The following is a 13,933-nucleotide window of genomic DNA, read 5'->3' as shown; positions in this document are numbered from 1 at the left end:
AACTAGAGCAGAATTTATATCTTGTATATTATAAAAAAAAAAAAAAAAAATGCTCAATTTGACAACTATGAGTATGTCCATAAAAGTAACAACTCACATGTAAAAAGTGGGAAACGTGGAAATAACAAATTATCAAATGAAAAAGTGCGCCACCCAATCGATAAAGTAGATGGATTCACCCTTATGGGAAATAGTCCGTTGTTTCATAGTTTACCATAACCTGCCACATTCCATAAACTCCAGAAGATTGCTAAAATATAAAACGAATTTTATAGATTCAAAAAAAAAAAAAAAAAATTAAATTGGTTTTTGTTTTGTTTTATTATTATTTTGATTATATATGTTTTCCCTTTTTCAGAATTCTCATAATGCATCACAGTCCACCATCCACTTAGAAAACCCGATCGAAGAGAAGTATGTTATTGATTTCTTCCCCTTCCTAGACAACCACCAGCTGTGAGAATGAATTTTCTAGACAAAATCGAGGATAAAATTTTCGATTGGGTGCTTGCAGCACTTGGATGTTATCTGATTCGCTACAAAAGTAACGTTGATAATCTCAAAACCCAAGTTAAGGAGCTGCGAGGGGCCAGAGACAGACTGCAACGTATTGTTGATACTGATAGAGGGAATCTAATGAAAATTGAAGATGATGTTAAGAGACGGCTTACCGAATCTGATGACATAATAGCAGTGGCAGGGATAATCCTTGAAGATGATAAGAAGGGATGGTGGCTCAATATTATGTCCCGTTACCAAGTGAGCAAGAGGGCAGACAAGGCAGCATTGGAAGCCAAGAATTTGAAGAATGAGATATTAAAGATCGATGGCAATAGCGTTGGCTATCATGAGCCTACACAAGTGGTAGAGACTGCGACGTCAAATAGAGGGTATGAGGTCTTTGAATCAAGAAGGCTTATATTAACTGATGTTCTGAAAGCACTTGAAAATCCTGATATCACTAGGATTGGGGTGTACGGGATGGGAGGTATCGGGAAAACCATGCTAGTCAAAGAAGTTCTAAAACAAGCTGAGAAAGGCAAGTTGTTTGACAAGTACCTTTTTTTAGTTGTATCCAATGATCCAGACTTGAAAAGGATTCAAAGGGAAATTGCGGAGCAATTAGATCTAGAACTTGCGGTGGAGAGTGAATTAGTAAGAGCAGATAAACTGCGTGAGCGATTGAAACAAGAGAATAGGGTCCTTATAATTTTGGATGACATTTGGAAGTACCTGGACTTGGAAGCTCTTGGGATTTTCTTTGGAGATGATCAAAAGGGGTGCAAATTATTGCTGACGTCCAGACTTCAGAATACACTACGCGATATGGGTACCCAAAAGCAGTTTCCAGTTGAAGTTTTATCAGGTAATGAAGCGATAAGCTTGTTTGAGAAGATAGTTGGGTATTTAGCCGGTGAATTCAAATCTAAGATGCCTCAAATTGTCAAAGAATGTGCTGGATTACCAATTGCCATTACAACCGTTGCAAATGCGTTGAAAAATAGAAAAAATATAGGTGTTTGGAAGTATGCACTCAATCAATTGAAAAAGTCTCGCCCAATAGAGATTGTGGGAACGGATGAGAAGGCCGTGTACGAAAGTATAAAGTTGAGTTACGATTTTTTACCTGATGAAGAAAAGTCATTATTGTTGCTTTGTAGTCTACATGGAGAGGATTACGACATAATGATAGAAGACTTGTTGAAATATGCTGTGGGTTGGGACTTGTTGAAAAACGACCATAAAATAGAAGATGCTAGATCTACGGTGCACAAATCGGTTGAAGGACTCAAAGATTCTTGCTTATTGTTGGATGGTAAAAATAATGGAACAGTCAAATGCATGACGTAATTCGTGACGTCGTCATTAATATTGCAGCTGAAGAAAGGCATATGTTTACTATAAGAACTGTTGATGAATTGCAAACTCGGTCTAAACGTAAAGATACAGTCGCAATTTCGTTGCCTTACATTAATGATGATTTAGACCTTCCTAATCAGTTTGAATGTTCAAAGCTTTAGTTACTTTTGTTGTTCAGGCAAAAAGAGGGTTTCAGTTTCAGGCAAAAAGGTTTCCGTAAAGAATCTAAAGATACAGTTGCAATTCCAGATTCATTTTTTGAAGGGTTAAAGGATCTCAAAGTGTTGAAGTTATCTGAAGCTGGTGTAAGCGACTAAATTTCTAGTTTGAAATAAATCAAACAAGTAAAATAGTTTCACAAATGCGAATTTGTATTGATGATTGTGTGGTACAATTCTCTGGAATTACAAAAGAGTGATCCTCTGATTCGATCTCCTTGCAAAACTTATTGATTAGATTTGTGGTAATGTGGTTTTGAATTGAACACAAAATATCCTTCAATTTAGTTGAGGGATGGATCGAAGATTGCTGGAACGGAATTACAATGAATCTCTGGCTATGAGCTTGTTTAGAAATCCTTTGTTCTTCGCGTTCTTCGTGTTCTTCGTGCGTTCTTCGTCTTCGAAGGTTTGTGGTGGAAGTTCTTCGGAGCTTTAGAGGCTTGAATCCATTGAGCTTCAATGATTTGTGATTTATTGATGTTTTCGGACACTTTTGGCTTGATTCCCGTGAACTTTAGGATCTAGGCAGATGATCTGGATGATTCTGCTTCGAATGTTCTCCGATTTTGGGGTTGAAGTTCTTGAAGTTCTTGAAGGCTTTGAGGCTTGATCTTCACAGAGCTTTTTCACTTCTGGATTTTGGGTCCTCCTAAATGTCTCAGGAAGGCTTCTATTTATAGGAGTTTTGGGGTGGGTGAGCGATACGTGGCGGAGCTTGATTGGTGACACATGTCACAGCTTGATTGGTCCGCTTAAGTCATCGCTTACACGTGCGAGGTTGCTTGAGTCATCGCTTACACGTGCGCTGATGCGTGATTGGTTCTTACATGACACTTGGCAAATTTATATTGGCTTCTGAATAGTGATAGCAAAACCTAGCAACAATACATGGTGCTCTGTAATTGGCTGTATTTTGTGGACTTGATAATGTGACGTGTCAGCTTGTGATAGGTCGGGAATTTTCCCTTTCTACAAATGCCCCCTCGAGACTCGTTCACGCACACAGGTCTCGGAGTGTGGTGTGGGAATGAGTTTCGAAAAAAAAATGGATTTTTGGTACTTGACTCTTTAAGTGAAGTAGTTGAAGGTAGTGGAGCTGATGAAGGTGGTGAAGCTTTCAGAAGGATGAGATAATTTCCGAAGAGTAGACCCACCCATGTGAAAGGCTTTGATGAGACCGAAAAAGGGGTCTGCAAGTATTTGATCGTACTTGCGTGATGGAGCCTTCTTAGCAGAGATTAAGTTGAAGTACTTTCAGAAGAGTATTTTGGATCGTTGGCGGCGATCACAAGATGTTGAAGATGGGGAAGATGAGAGAATGGTGGCTAGATACAACATGCAGGGTCATGGAGCTAGCCTCGTGTTCTTAAGAACTTCTGGTGAAGTTATTTCAGAAAATCATGCTTTGGATTACAACGAGGACAGGTGGGAAAGTGGTTGAATGTGCCTGTGTAATTGTATCACTCAAGTTAAGTTGAAGTAATTTCAGAAGCTTATGTATTCTGGGTATGCTGGTAGTGGCAATGAAGAAGATGGAGATGGAGCAAAGCAAATGAGCAAAGCATACACCACCATGGTGCTGGCCCTGTATGCTGGGATCCTTCTGGTGTAGATGTTTATGGGAAGTACACCTTTGAATATGGGACTGACTGTGTGCTGAATGAGGTCCGACAGCAAGTAATTGAATGCGCCTGTGTAGTGGGACCATGCCGACGGATGTTATGTTGAAGTAATTTCAGAAGAGTACCTTCTGAAATTCTTCAAGCTGATTTTAAGTTGGAGTAATTTTAGAAAATGAGTTTTGAGGTACCAGCAACAATGATCTTTGGGTCCCATAATAGTGGGGACATGGAATAAAGCTTTGATGACCATTTACCAGCATCAAAGGCTGAATTCTGATGAGCTGGCGCCTTGGAGGTTGTTTTAAGTGTTGGATGGAAAACAATTTGTAGGATACCCCAACACTTTTTACCATCTTCATCTACTGCCACTTGTTGGAAAAGCACAGAAAAAATGAAAGATGGAGCTAACTTGTGAACCTGGTTTGGAAACCAGACAAGTTGCTGTTTGTTCCGAACCACTGCTTTTGCTGGAAGACCAAGCAATTGAAAAAAGACTACAGGAGCCCTGAGGTTAGGAACAGATGTGTCTGCTGGACTTGGATTTCCTGGCCAACCAAGTCCAAGGAAACATGGAACCAAAATGCAGACCTTGTTACGAGTAATTTTATGGACAAAGGTGGTTGTTAAGTGGAGAAACAAAATTTGTTTGGATCTCAAAACTGCAATGATGTTGTAAATAGGGTTTCGACCGAACCATGGGAGGGTTGATCTCAAACCGATTATGAAGCACAATCGGTTGCTAGGTGTTGAGAATGATGAGATCATAGTGAGAAATGGTTGTGAAAAGGAGGATTTGAAAATCTGAAAGAGGCAAATCTTCATTTCATGATTCAGTGTTTTTTTTTTTTTTGGATGAGTTTTTGATGAACCCGGCCCTCCTATTTATAGTAGAGAGATGAAGAATGGTAGGTAGGTAGTTAAGAATGGTAGTTGAGAATTTTTGGTGAGAATGGTAGGTGGGAACGGTAGATGGAAATGGTAGGTGGAAATGGTAGGTGGGAACGGTAGGTGGGAATGGTAGGCACCGAATGAGAACGGTAGGTTGAATTAATGACCCAGTGTAACTTCAAGTTCCGACACACTTGTGAGAGTTCATTTGTACTTGTAAAGAGAAGTCTTGATGAAGTCTGGAGAATAACCCTGAGGAGATCCCAATTAAGTGGATGAATCTCAAATTTTGATCTCAGGAGTTTAAGTTTTGGACATCGTCAGTACTTCAAAGATGTGGGTTTGATTGGTGATCACCAAGTCCAAAACCAATAGGTGGATTTCAAAATCAGAATCTTCGTGAAAGTACGAATAGAACAAACTTTGCTCGAATGTTTTGATTCTTGGTCAAAGTTCACTTCAAAGCCAATAGTTGTAGAATCACATTATTTGAGAAATTTTTGGATTCGCAAATGAAGAAATAGACCCCAAATTTGGAATGTACACGAAAAATTGAGAAAGGCAAGTGTGACTTGAAAATTTCGACTTTAGGTTGATTTCAACATCAAAGTCAACTGTCTTGGAATTTGAGCCATTTGTGCAATTTTCAAGTTTCAAATGATGAAACGGACACCAAAATCGGAATGTACACGAAAAATTGTGCAAGACAGGTCCATCTTAAAAATTTGACGTTTGGTCAACATTTGCACAAAAGTCAACTTTTTGGAAATTGGACGTTTGCACAATTTTCGAGCCTCGAATGAAGGAATGGGTCCCAAAATCAGAATGTACTCGAAAAATTGAGTGGGACAGGTCCGTTTTGAAATTTTTGACTTTTTGGTCATGGTCAAAGGTCCGCTTAATCAAAGAAAACACTTTTTTTTTCTTTTTTTTTTTAATTTCAGGCTGTTTTGATCCGGGTCAAACCGGGTCGGTCCGGGTCAAACCGGGTCAGACGGTGTTGGTGATGACGTCATCCATGACGTCACAGAGCTGAGGACGCGTGTGGCACGTGTGGATGATGATGTCATCCATGACGTCATAGGGCACGTGTGGCACGTGCGAGTGCCTGGCCGTCGGTGTCGGCGCGTGTAAGCGCGTCAAACTGAAGGCAGTGCTTGTCGGAGCTTCAAGAGGCGCGTGGAGGCACGTGGCTTTGTTTCTGGCCTTGAAATTTTCAGGTTTTGTAGTTCTTTGGCCGTACAAGACCCCTGTATGGTCAGTTTTGTAAATTTCTGAGCAGGTTTGCACAAATTTGAAGGATTAGGCCGTGGATCGTCGCTAGCCTGTGGCAGCGCGTGGAGGCGCGTGCCTGGTTTTTTGGACCTGAAATTTCTGGGTTTTGTAGATCGTGGGCCGATGGATCTAGTGATGGCACCCGTTTTGTGAAAATTTTCTCAAACTTGTGCAGATTTGAATGAGAAACCCGCGGGACGTTTAGGAGTTTGTGGCCGCTCGTGGTGGCTCCGCTGCTGAAGATTTTTCTAGGTTTTGTACACCAAAGTCCTTAGAAGATTTCTGTGGGTTGATTTCTTTGTCAAATCTTGTCAGAAACTTTAGAAATCCAGAATGGAGTCCGCACACATTGTTGGATTTGTTGCCACCTTGGTCTGCTTTGGCGGGGGCCATTCTGACAACGCTTGACAATCCAGGAGGGGAGTGGTTCCAGAGTAACCACTAAGTGTCTCTGTTTTCCTCAAGGAGTTGGTGACACAGTAGAACAAGAAGCTTCCCTTCGTCGGTCTAGGATGGGAGACTGAAAGCATCGCTGGACTTGTTGACACCTTGGTCTACATTGATGGTGGCCGTTCTGACAACGTTTGACAATCCAGGCAGGGAACGGTTCCAGAGTAATCACTGAGTGTCTCTGCTGTTCACAAAGGAGTTGGTGACACAGTAGAACAAGAAGCTTCCCTTTGTCGGTCTAGGACTTCATTCACAGTCTAGTGTCATAGTTTCTGAGGTCTAGTGTAATTTTTTTCTTTCTGACAGCATGATACATTTATGGGCTTTGTCATTTCTGATTTTTCAAATGGGTACGTCACCCTTTGAAAATATGGCACTTTTAACTTTTTTACATGTGTTTTTTTTTTTTTTTTCTGCTAGCTTCTATGGATCTCTATATAAAGCCACTCAGGACATGCACTAACTCGTACAAATGTAATCTCCAATAACAGAATACTCTATAGTAACATAATACTCTGTATGGAGAAACCATGCCCACCCCCCTTTCTTTCTTTTTTTTTTCTTTTTTTTTCTTTTTTTTTAATTAATTAATTAATTTTCTATTATTTGATTTTTTTTTTTAGTACACAACTATCATGATGCTCTTTTTTAAGGATTCGAAAATTGGTGAAGAACCAGCCTTGTTTATTTATAAGAAGAAAGATGACAAGGATGTGAAGCCTACGACCTTGATTGTTCGTCCGCCCACAATTGGAAAATTTTCAGAGAAATGGGGTTGTAACTCTTATCCTCTCAATTTGCCGAAATGGTCACAGGTTGTTCCTTCTAATGGCGGCTCTAACTTGGAAACAACTATCCTTCTTGCCTCGCATCACAAAAATGTTGCTAAATCAAAGCCGTACAACACTTTGGGACGAGAGATAATTGCCAAACGTGCGGATTGGGATTTTTCCTTTAACGTGAATGGAGGATCTTCTTACTTCTTCCTTTATTGGGATTGGCTAGAAGATGTGCTCAGCCGGTGTAAACAGCTCGTTGATGTGACCCACCTCTACAGTGCGGTCTTTGCTTCCTTGTTCACATATGATTATGTTGAGAACCTCATGAAAGCATTTTGTGAGTGTTGGAGTCCATCCACTAATACCCTCCATACCTCCGTTGGGGAAATTTCCATCACACCATGGGATCTTTCCATTCTCGGTGGACTTCCTTGTACCGGTGCATTTTATGATGAAGTAGTACCCAATGCACAAGAGCTAGATGGAATCAATGACCAAGGACGACCCTATCTACCGTACAGCTGTCGCTACCTCTTCTTGGTGTATCATCATCTTCAAAATCGGCTGAAGAAACAAGGGAAAGTAAGTGTTCGCGACTGGATTACTTTTTGGTATAGAGGAAATAGCAAGTATTCGGCTCCCAGAAAACCAGCGAGACGGACAACCATTCCCAAGTATAGTCAAAATCCCTCGGGTGAGATAAAGGAGCGTGGGCCATGGCTTGATAAAGAACACGGGGTCTTTGTGGATCTTCAAGTTGAAGGTGATTTAAAGGAGGAGACTTATTTATCGGCGCTTCTTTCCTGTTGGCTATGCATATTTGTCTTCCCTATCAAGGATCAGAATAGCATCCGTCCTGGCACTTTCAAAATTGCTAGTTCCATAGCTAATGGTCGTTCATTTGGCCTTGCTTCCCCAGTATTGGCTAGCATTTATCGTGGGCTTAATACCATTTCTTCCTCTTCTACCTCGAGCAAGTCCGGAGCTAGCTTTGCCATCCATTATGTTCATGCCTGGGTGGGTCATTTCTTCCGAAGCAATCGCCTCACCCATGATAAACCATCTGATGCTTTGATGACTAAATATTCTGGTGTGGGCTATGTCTCTCCGTTCAACGAATTCTCTGCACGCAAGCATATACGAAACGCCACCAACTTTCTTTGGCACCGAATTGCTTTCAAGAAAAACTATGACCAGACTTTTATTGACAATAATCATTTATCCATTCAGAAGTTCGACTACTTTATAAGCCTTCGCTCGGGGTACTTGTCACTTCGATGTGAAGACCAACATATTGTAGAAGCATACAGTCCTCACAGATTCAGTTGGCGCTTTGGATTTCATCAAGACATCCTAGGTGATTTGAAGGAAGAAATTCATATTGGTTCTTTAAAAGACCTCTACCAATTCTATCAATCCTTCACTTGCTGCAACACAGATTCTAAGATATTCATTCCAGCTTTTGCCACAGACTTCGGAAGCCGAGTCAGACATAGCTACAAACAATGGTGGGAAAGGGTTTGTGGAAATGATTTTACCAAAGGAACAGACCTCCTAGCTGACATCGCCTCCTTCCCTGTTAAGCCACTAACATCCAACAAGCCTCAGAAGGGAAAGAGGGAACTACAAGACCCATACATTCCACAACCTTTGTCAGAGTTTGCACGACGTCGTCTTGAAGATGATAGTCATTCAAAAGACTCATCTCGACATATCGAAGTCACCTGCAGTCAAGGCACTAAAGGTCTATTTGTTGTACCAGTTAAGGATGCCAGTAAATTTTCTGAGGAGGAGGTGGGTAACGACCTGGGCTATAATTGGAAACAATCGAAGAGTCCAATGGAGGGTGTTGATGAAGAGACTTCTATTAATCATGCGCAGCTTCTTTCAAATAGCGAGTCTTCTATTTCAAAGCCATCTGCGAAGAGTTCGGATCTCGAGAGGTGTGAGTTTGCTGATGTTGGTACGTCATCCGAATTTCCGATTGAGACAAAAAGGGCACCTTTGCCATCCCTGCAACCAACTAAACCTCCGGAAGTCTCTGTGTTTCAAGCCAAGGCACATATTTCTTCCGTGCGTAGGAAAGGGGCTTCTATGCTAGGAGATGTTCTTCTCAACAGGCTTTCGAATCTTTCTGTAGACACCATCCTCCCAAAAGCTGAAGTACAAGAAATTTATAGTGGGGTTGAAAGTCTTGGAGTGGACCCTCAACACTTGCGCGAGAATGTTGACAAATATTGCGAGGGTATTGCAGACTATTTGAAGATGAAGGAATTTCTGAACCAACGAGCAAGTCCTGTCATCTTGTCTCAACGCCAGGCTGAAGTTGAATCCCTTTTTTCTGAAGCATCGCAGAAGAAAGCGTCTTTGAAGACTGAACTTGATGCTGTTAGATTGAGGATGGTTGACTTGAAAACTGAGCTTATCCAGTTAGAGCAATTATTGTCTCAAATTAAGACTCATCAAGTTGAACAAGAAAATGTTGTGCAAGATTTAGAAGAACAACTTGAAGAAGTCAAATCTACCCCCGTTCTTGAAGACCAGGATATGGAGGCTTTAGAGAAGATACAAGCCCTTCTGGAAGATAATCGTTCTAGCTTGAAAGATTTGAAATGGATGTCGTAATTTCTTTTGTTTTGATTCCCTTCATATATGTCAACATGCTTTCCTCTTGTACTATTTTCCTTTCGTTAATCAATAAAGAAGACTTTATTTTCTGTTCCTTCATTTTTTTTTTCGAGACAGAACTTAGCGAAGGATACTAAGTTGCCTACGTACCCTTGAGAGGGATCAAGTCATCACGTAGTTCAAAAGATTTTTTTTTTTTTTTTTTTGTGCAAAAAGGGGGGCGCAGTGTGTAATAGTGGGTATCACAACTGATCGAACCCGAGATGGCCTAAAGGGTGACACGGGCGTCCAACCGCTACACCACACTCGCAATTATTGAATGGAGTGGGATTAATTTCTTCTTATTGGTACACTTTCAAGCCTAGAAGCGTTTGAGGAACTTCCCATTGATGGGGCCGATCCTTGCATTGTCATTGTTGATCAACTTGTGAGCTTGGTTAGTGTTTGCCCCCTACTTGAGAGTTGGAAATACATCATAAGCAACAGTCACATGGTTTGACCCGACAACTTCATTGAAATCTAGATCAATCTTGTTTTCTTTGGCAAAAAGGAGGGCTCACGTGTGTAATCCTTGCCCCACGCCCCACAGTATTTCATGGGTACCAATTGTGCAATAGTGGGTATCACCACTAATCGAATCCAAGACCTTCAAGGGCGACATAGGCGTCCAACCACTACGCCACACTCACAAATGGTGCCATAAAGGGGAATTAGTTTTTCAAAGGTAATGGGAAGATATCATGTACCCTTGCAGCATTATAGTGGGTAGTTTAAGCTCTTACCGAGGAGCAATCCTCGATTTTCAAGCATAGAAGCGTTTGAGGAACTTCCCATTGATGGGGCCGATCCTTACACCATCATTGTCAATCAACTTATAAGCTCCATTGGTGTAGATTTCTTGCACAACATAAGGTCCATCCCATTTTGAAGTGAACTTATTGCCTGTACGATGAGTTGTGATGATAGGTCTTCGAACGGCGAGGACTAAGTCACCAACTTGGAATGATCATGGTTTGACTCTTTTATTGAATGTGCTTGAAAGACGAGCTTGATAGCATTCAAGGCGTTGTTGGGCCTCGAGCCTTTTTTCATCAAGTGCCTCTAATTCTTGCAACCTGAGTTTGGCATTTTCTTCTCCAGTCAATCCTTCTTGAATGGCAATCTGTAATGATGGGATTTGGCATTCTAAAGGAAGGACGGCTTCCACTCCGTAGACAACAGAATATGGTGTTGCTTGAGTGGGCGTTCGAAATGTTGTTCGATATGCCCATAATGCTTCTCCGATTCTTTCATGCCAGTCTCGCTTTGTCTTGGATACCACTTTTTTCAACAAACTGCCAAGTGTTTTGTTAAACGCTTCAGCTAGTCCATTTGCCGGGGCATTGTACATGGAGGAGTTGTATTGTTTAAATTCAAACTTCTCACATAGCTCTGTCATCAGCCTATTGTAGAATGGTTTGCCATTATCAGTTATGATATACCGAGGTACACCATACCGATAGATCAAGTGAGTTCGAATGAAATTGACCACCGTTTCTTTCTTCACTTCCCTAAGGGGTACAGCTTCCGCCCATTTCGAAAAGTAGTCAGTTGCGGCCAAGATGTACAAGTGGCCACCGGATGACTTTGGTAATGGCCTTATTGCATCAAGCCCCCATGCATCAAAAGGCCAAGAAGCTACAGTTGGGTGTAGAGGTTCTGGCGGTTGATGGATGAAGTTTGCGTGATACTGACAAGCTTCGCACTTCTTAGCGCATTCCATAGAATCTTGCACCATTGTAGGCCAATAGTAACCCATTCGTTTGATCCTATAATGTAACTTAGGACCTGACTGATGTGCGCCGCATATTCCAGAATGAGCCTCTTCTAAGGCTTGTTTAGCCTCCTCCTCTCCTAAGCAACGGAGAAACAATCCATCAAATGAACGGCGGAAAAGAGTGTCTTTATAGTAAATGAATCGAGCAGCCCTCCGCCGAATTTCGGTCTTGTGGCGTTTATCATCCGGGAGTCTTCGATGTTGAAGGTATTCAATGATCACTTGTCGCCAATCTTCTTTTTCGACAAGGCATACAGAAATGATGTTGGCTTGCTCTTCCTCTTCTTCTTCAACCACAAGAGGTACCACCCACCTTTGGGAAATAGCGACTTTGGTTGTTTCTTGTTGGGATAATGCTAAGGCAGTAGCCAAATTAGCTAAAGCATCGGCCTGTCTATTCTCCTTCCTTGGTATATGCTCCAATGTGATGGCTTCAAAATTTGCTAGCAACTTCTTCGCATATTTGCAATAGGGGATGAGGTCTTCTTTCTTGACGTCATATTGCTCCAAGATTTGGTTGATAACTAATTTGGAGTCTCCCAAGATCTCAAGTTGCGATATGCCCATCTCAATAGCCATCTGTAGACCAATGATCAATGCTTGATATTCGGCCACGTTGTTAGAGCAGAGTTCACTTAATGAGAACGAGTAAAGAAGTATATGCCGTTGTGGAGAAACAAACACTACACCTGCCCCCGCTCCTTCTTGACGTGCAGCCCCATCGAAAAACATCACCCATGGTGGCATTACTTCAATGTAAAACACATCTTCATCTGGGAAATCATCAGAGAACTCCCAATCAGACGGAACTGGGTGATCAGCTAAGAAATCTGCCAATACTTGTCCTTTAACAGCTTTTTGTGGAACGTATGCAAGGTCATATTGTTGAAGCAAGACTGCCCATCGAGCTATTCGACCCGAAATCACTGGCTGGAGAGGACATATTTGATTGGGTCTGCCTTTGCTATCAAACGGACCATATATGCTTGCATGTAGTGCTCCAGTTTGTCTATGGCAAAGAAAAGAACGAGACACATCTTTTCAATAGGAGAATAATTTAATTCAGCCCCATTAAGAGTTCGACTTAGATAATAAAGGGTTCTTTCTTTCCCCTCTTTATTTTCTTGCGCCATAAGAGCACCTAGAAACCTTTCTTGGGCCGTAATATATAGCACCAAAGGCTTTCCTGGGATAGAAGCACCTAAAACTGGAGGATTAAGTAAGTATCTTTTAATGCGTGCAAAAGCATTGCTGCAAGCCTCATCCCATTCAAAGTGCACATCCTTTTTCATCAATCTATTGAAAGGTTGACATCGACCAGCCAAATTCGAGATAAATCGCAGTATGTAGGCCAGTTTTCCCTGCAAGACTCTAAGTTCTCACAGATTCTTGGGCTCTGGCATTTTCTGGATAGCTTCAATTTTGGACTGGTCAATTTCAATACCGCGGTGCCTCACAATGAAACCAAGAAATTTTCCAGATGTTACGCCAAAAGCGCATTTGCGGGGGTTCATCTTAAGCTGATACTTTCTCAAGCGGGTGAACACGGATCGTAGATCTACCAGATGGTCTTCCCTCCTTTTTGTTTTAACCACCAAATCATCGACATAACACTCCACGTATTTATGAAGTACATTATTAAAGATCTTCTGCATGGCCCGTTGATAAGTAGCATCAGCATTCTTTAGTCCAAAAGGCATCACTTTGTAACAGTAAATTCCCTTAGGGGTACGGAAAGCTGTAAGCTGCTCATCCTTAGGATTCATTTGAATTTGGTTGTAACCCGAAGATCCATCCATGAAAGATAAAGCTTCATGACCGGTAGTGGCATCAACCATGACCTCAGTGATGGGTAATGGAAAATCATCCTTGGGACATGCATTGTTCAAATCACGGAAGTCAACGCACACTCGGATTTGTCCATTCTTCTTTTTGACAGGGACTATGTTAGCGATCCATTCTGGGTATTGTACTTCACGAATGAAGCCTGTTTCAATGAGCTTATTGACCTCGGTTTCTATTTGAGGGATAAGCTCTGGCCGAAAGCGTCTTTGAGCTTGTTTGACTGGGCGCACGCCCTTCTTTACTGCCAAGTGGTGTAGAGCAATACTCGGATTGAGCCCAGGCATTTCCTTGTAAGTCCAAGTGAACACATCTTTGTACTCTACTAGGAGCTTGAGGTATCCTTCTTCTTCTTCAGGGGTAAGAAGCGCACTGATGAAAGTTGGCCGGGGTTCTTCAACAGTTCCTAAATTGATCTTTTTAAGTTCATCAACTATAGCTTGTCCTCCATCTTCCAAGGCTGGAGGAGCTTCATTGACCTCTTCATTGGTTGCTTCAGCATCTGACAGTGTACCCTCTTCTATTGTAATATGAAACGAGGATGATACCTCT

At 41.6% G+C, this 13,933-nt stretch overlaps 1 protein-coding gene across 1 annotated transcript; it reads left to right on the top strand.

The window, feature by feature from the left end:
- The first annotated feature begins 462 nt into the window (after positions 1–462).
- On the top strand, positions 463–3,693 carry LOC115956479 (disease resistance protein At4g27190-like). Its single transcript, XM_031074845.1, has 3 exons — positions 463–1,847; positions 2,039–2,165; positions 3,571–3,693. The coding sequence occupies exons 1-3, from the start codon at positions 463–465 to the stop codon at positions 3,691–3,693; spliced, it is 1,635 nt and encodes a 544-aa protein (XP_030930705.1).
- The last annotated feature ends 10,240 nt before the right edge of the window (positions 3,694–13,933 follow it).

The sequence above is a fragment of the Quercus lobata genome, chromosome 8 (assembly GCF_001633185.2).
Source record: "Quercus lobata isolate SW786 chromosome 8, ValleyOak3.0 Primary Assembly, whole genome shotgun sequence".
Lineage (NCBI taxonomy): Eukaryota > Viridiplantae > Streptophyta > Magnoliopsida > Fagales > Fagaceae > Quercus > Quercus lobata.
Note: the sequence above shows the minus strand (reverse complement) of the source record. Positions and strands in the feature narration are given on the sequence as shown.

Bases quoted from the DNA above. Each gene is read 5' to 3' on its own strand.
- LOC115956479 (XM_031074845.1), top strand. From the start codon at position 463: ATGAATTTTCTAGACAAAATCGAGGATAAAATTTTCGATTGGGTGCTT. The intron at 1,848-2,038 runs GTAATTCGTGAC...TTTGTTGTTCAG, and splicing joins GGAACAGTCAAATGCATGAC to GCAAAAAGAGGGTTTCAGTT. The intron at 2,166-3,570 runs GTAAGCGACTAA...AAGTAATTTCAG, and splicing joins TGAAGTTATCTGAAGCTGGT to AAGCTTATGTATTCTGGGTA.